The sequence below is a fragment of the Dendrobium catenatum genome, unplaced genomic scaffold (assembly GCF_001605985.2).
Source record: "Dendrobium catenatum unplaced genomic scaffold, ASM160598v2 original_scaffold_94393, whole genome shotgun sequence".
In the NCBI taxonomy this organism is placed as follows: Eukaryota; Viridiplantae; Streptophyta; class Magnoliopsida; order Asparagales; family Orchidaceae; genus Dendrobium; species Dendrobium catenatum.
Genome location: NW_021412834.1, coordinates 353 through 5,752, shown reverse-complemented (window position 1 = coordinate 5,752; position 5,400 = coordinate 353). Strand labels below are relative to the sequence as shown.

At 32.5% G+C, this 5,400-nt stretch overlaps 1 protein-coding gene across 1 annotated transcript; it reads right to left on the bottom strand.

Moving 5' to 3' along the window:
* Positions 1–2,866: 2,866 nt before the first annotated feature.
* On the bottom strand, positions 2,867–4,946 carry LOC114578615 (WAT1-related protein At5g07050-like). The gene is made up of 3 exons (XM_028691953.1): positions 4,765–4,946; positions 4,207–4,315; positions 2,867–3,010 (listed from the first exon to the last, which is right to left on the bottom strand). The coding sequence occupies exons 1-3, from the start codon at positions 4,944–4,946 to the stop codon at positions 2,867–2,869; spliced, it is 435 nt and encodes a 144-aa protein (XP_028547786.1).
* Positions 4,947–5,400: the final 454 nt, after the last annotated feature.

Below are 5,400 nucleotides of genomic sequence, written 5' to 3'. Positions count from 1 at the left end.
ACTGTAAAAAACTTAACACTCTCACGATAGGCGTGGACGAATCATATATTTGATTTATGCATTAAAATAACTAATACAAAAAATCATTCTCAATAAAAGCTCTGCGATTGTAAATATAGAAGAACCGCTAAAATAAATTTGTATTAATCACATAGAGATTATGTTTCATAATTATAAGTCACGCATGATTCGCTCATTAGTATATATACTATATAAGTATAACATGTTCATGAATTTGATTCAGTGAATAGATAAATATTGTATCATTTTTTGATGATTTTGTCATTATAAAATTGTTGAGTTGAAATGTAGGAATAAATAGTCGTAATACATCAGATGATTAAAAGAGATAGGATTGTTGAATAATATTTTATGTTTAACCAGAACTTTTTGGGTTTATGCTCAACTTAATCTACAGGAGAGCTGCCCTCCGTAATGTCCAAACAATGCAAGTCAAGATAGTGAGAAGACTCAGCATTACACCATAAGTTGCGAAGGCCACATAAATGTGGTATTTTTACTAACCTCTATAAGCTTGCTGGTGATGGGGACCAAGACTAAATTGACATTGAACGAAGCATATAGTCACCGGGTGACTGCAGTCTGAAGAGACTATTAAATAGGTTAAATATCAGGAGATTAGAGAGATCATGTGTCAACTTGTATAGAGGGTCAGAATGGACGGCATAATCTATGCGAATCTGATCAGCAAGGAATTAGTTCATCAGTTTTATTGTCTTGTAATCATGCTAATGTACAGAAGTAAGAGTTCCATAGTGGAGCAAACAAATCACATACCCCAATTTTCATATTTGAGGTTTTAATTTGTGAATAGCCCCATCAAAACTCTTTGAATTTGAAAGCTTCTTTGGCACAATTTGCATTAGAAATAGGAGGCTACACTAACAGGGAGCCCCGCTTCAATGTCTTGATTGCTTCTCCTTTATGTAACTCTGATTCAGTGGTTGCCCCTTAATCTGAAAACTTTCATCTTGAACCTCTCTGTAGCAATTTTTTCCCCAAATAACCATATAGAGGCAACAACTATAATTAACTTTAATACTGAACCGGCTAGCAACACTTGAAGATCATAAAAAAAAAGATTAAAAAGAAAATCGGAAGAAGGTTTAATACAATATGAATTGTAGAGTTCAACATACAATATTTCCCAAAGCCCTCACATACAAAAAATAAAATAATGTTTCTAAACTGTTGTTTAATTATCTTTATTTATAAAATAATTACCTGCCTACATAAGCTTCTCATGCCAGAAATAGCCAGCTCAATACGGGCCAACAATAATTAAGTTAGGAGTGGGCTGAACATGGAACGATAGTTGGGGCCACGCTGTCTCTATGGCCCATGTCATCAGCAACACGCCAAATCCAGAGCATAATAATGCCCTGCTTCTAAAACAGTATCAAACATATATTTTCATCTTAGTTTTTTTTTCAATTTCTCAGACATCACATATTTCTTATGTAATTACTATTTTCATTGTCTCTTTAATTGGATTCTTAATACGAAAATATATACTATATATTTAAGCTAGAGAATGAGTCGTTTAAGAAAAGATTTTAAGAAAGAAAAACATTCATGCAAAAAATAAATAAAAAAACTACAGTTTCTTTTTTTATATCAAGAATAATAAATTTTAATGAAATGGAATTAGCCATAATTTTTATTTAAAATTTCAGTCCAAAATTAACACATTAAAAACATTTTAAAGTTTATGTGGATAAAAGAGTACTCACATGTATAGAAGCGGAAGCCTAAGCGAATTTGAAGCCCAAGCCCACTATGTAATTCTCTCAAATAAACCTCCAAAAGAAAAGCATTCGATACTAGCTAGCACTCATATTGTGGAGTCATAGATAAAAGAGTGTCGGAAATGATTTGTCAGCTTTTGCTTGCATATGACAAATCGCCACGCTATGCCCGCCTTCCCCTACTAACATTTGCAACAAATATTTCCTTGTTGGACGATCCACCTGTGGGCATCCAGAAGCTTTCGGTGCTTTTCTCCACAACATTCTCTGCATATCGCCAATGTAGCCTAGAAGGTTGGGGATATGGATGAGAGCTCCATTGTAGAGGTCATGAGATTGAATCCGCTAGACACAACAGATTGTTCAACCACCTTCTTGCATTGTCCTGGAGATTACAATTTTCTTTTGCTGTCTCAATCCTATATTAATTTGGAATGCAACTCAATATAATTCCATTTTGTATAAGTTTCATTTATTTATATAATTAAAATTTACACTAATCCTATTTTGGCTTTATACATATTGTGAAAATACGTTATTTAATAATATTAATTTAGTTTTTTTATTTATTTGGAGAGTGGTGTACCTGAAAGGAACGGCCATAATAATGGTTAGGAGGCATGAGAAGGAATAAAATGGAGAGGGCACTTGTCGATCGTTGGCGTCGTGTACTTGAGACCGATGAAGTATCATAATGATTTATCCGTGACCTGCATTTAATTTTGTTCATCAATCATATGATTTTTTATTTGTGAAATTGATACATAAAATTATTATAGTATTTCTTTCAAGAAAGTTTGTTATTGAAACTCATTTCCTAGCTCACATTTTTAATTAAGAGGTAAGAGGTGTTAGGCAACAACTCAACTGAATTAAACCACTGTAATTACACGATTTTCGTAAGTGCGTTTTCTACAAATAAAAATCCCTTAAACAAAAATCTGTTGAAGTATTAACCGAATAAGGCGCAAGAATTTTGACCCTCTCACATGCGTTAGGGTTTCATGACCCTCTTTATATATATTTTATTTTTATTATCATCCATTAAGTTTGAAATATTCGAATCTTCTCTGAACCAGGAAATAAGGTGCTTTCAATCATGCCGGAAGTGCTTTCTCCGGCGAATTGGATAGTTCACTTCCGTAACCCGAAGTGGAGCTAGACCAATATTTGAGTAGAGTATTTGCGAGTATAATCTTCATACACTCCGAGTTTCCTAGCAAGCAGATTATGGTAATTAACTGTTAATTAAAGAATTAATACCAGTATAGATCACATTATATGATTGAATGGGCAATTAACGATTAATTATGATAATTAATAAAAATAATTACATCTTGTATGATGGATAGAATCATTGAGAGCAAATAATTTTTGATAAATAGACAAATTGCTACATTGTCTTATGTGTTAGTGTTTCCAAGTGCTTCTATTGCCAGCGAAGACGGTCATTCTGACGGTCGGCATTGATATGAACGGAACGTGTCTGGTATTGCTGAGGCTAGACGAACTATGTCATTTGTCTTCCCCAATCAACGGATAGCATGCTTCAAGATTAACCGCAGAACAGTAATAAATAAAAGGATTTAAGCGAATCGAGAGAGGTATTAATTGTAGATGAAGCATCATCTAAAACTATGAGATATGAACACACATCTTATAAATTAGAATAGGTTCTAGATTCTATTAGAGTATTAAAATATTTGAGCTGCATTTAATAGAATATTGAACTTCTATTTAAAACTTATAAGTACTCCATATTATTGTGTTTGAATAATTGAATCATATACTTCTCATTTTGTTTATGATTAAGTTTAATTTTTTTTAAAAGGAATAATATAATATTAAAAATTTTGTCTGTAAAGATTAATATTTTATTGGTCAAATTTAACTAAATAACAGATACGGAAGGTTTTTATATGTTGTAAATAATCATAAAAATTGATAGTTTATATATGTATAGTGCGGCAGCCAATAAAGAAGGTTATTGTTTATATAGCTCAATATATATTATAGTATATATATATACTCATCATTATATATAGTTATATAGTTATATATAATAAAATTATTTTAGAATGTTGTGGTCAAATTTTATGATAAATTATTGTGAAATTTGATGAAAAAATAATTATGTTTTAATATGAACATCAATTATTGGTATTGAGTGACATTTGCGGATGCAATGATCACACATAGTGATGTAAGATGTGAAGAAGGAAATAAAAACTACGATTTACAGCTGATGTTGCCATTTTAATGAGCCTGGATTCCCAAAAGAAAAAAAATAAAACAAAAAGGTTGGCAAAGTAAAGAGGATTTTTGTTATATCGAAAGAATATTAGATACATAGCCAAAGCTTTTTCTTTATAATCAAATTTAGTATCTTAAAAAATAATATTCTTTAAATATTTTTTAGGAACGGGAGTATACCTACCTGCGTTGCTATTCTGCAAAGAAAGCGATTTGCGGCATAAATAACCCCTCGGTGGAACTTAGTGAGACTATCCACCGGCATCGGACCCACACTTGCTTTAGGGACGAGACTGTAGTAGAGGGTTTCGAATCCGTTATTATTATTCATTTCATACGTGCGATAAAAACAATTATAAAATATTATGCTTCGTTTGGGACGACTTTCTTTTTTATTTTTGAAGTAGCTTTCTAGGAGAAAAAAATAGTTTTCGTACTAAAAAATAGCTTTAAGAAGTAGTAAGAAAGCCGTCTAAAGTGAAGCCATATATATATACAAGCAAGGGAAATTAGACCAAATTCAAAATAGAAGGCCTGCGAAAAATAAGCAAGAAATTAATGGCAGTTGGAAGGAATAAAGGAGGTGATGAAGAACGAAAATGTGAAGAATAATTGGAGAAATTAAATTAATTCATCTAGTAATTAAAATAATATACTATTTAAAAATATGAACTATATACATACAAAATTATAAAATAATTTTTATATGCATTCTTTTACGTGATAATAAAATATGAGGTACCATTCGAGGAAAAAGGCGAAGGGAGCGAGGGCGAGAGTGGCGATGATCTGACGATAGGCGATCATTACGTATGGGCTCATTCCGGAGTCGAGAGCGAGTTTCGGGAGGATATTGAGACCGGCATAGCCCGCCTGCACGGCCACCATAGCAATAGCAGGCATATACTCCTTTGCTCGGGCCATCTCTATCTCCTCCTCCTCCTCTTCTTCTTCTTCTTCTTCTTCTTCTTCTTCTTCTTCTTCTTCTTCTTCTTCTTCTTCTTCTTCTTCTTCTTCTTAATAAAATTTGGATTATGTGGAAGGATGCTATTAAAATTAATATTCTAGGGGATTTTATTCAAGTTGTTCGTGTTAGTATTGATATGTTTAATTTCAATTGTAATGCTTCTTTTGTTTATGCCGCTTGTTCCAGAATAGACAGGTTGTCTCTTTGAAAGAGATAATTAAAGAGCGAGAGCAGCCTATATATAACTTAATGAGAGGCATAAGCTGGCTTGAAGACGTAAGCGAGTATGGCGTACGTAGTTGAGCCCTGATATATTTGGTATAGCAACAGAATTCAATTCTCTTTAGTTTCTTGTGTGTTTGCTTCTTTATGAGAGAGAGAGAGAGAGAGAGAGAGAGAGAGAGAGAGAGA

Coding starts and splice junctions, on each gene's coding strand:
- LOC114578615 (XM_028691953.1), bottom strand. CDS start 4,946: ATGGCCCGAGCAAAGGAGTATATGCCTGCTATTGCTATGGTGGCCGTG. Junction 4,316..4,764: donor TTCGCCTTTTTCCTCGAATG/GTACCTCATATT, acceptor CCTCTACTACAG/TCTCGTCCCTAAAGCAAGTG. Junction 3,011..4,206: donor TTTGCAGAATAGCAACGCAG/GTAGGTATACTC, acceptor TTTAATTAACAG/TTAATTACCATAATCTGCTT.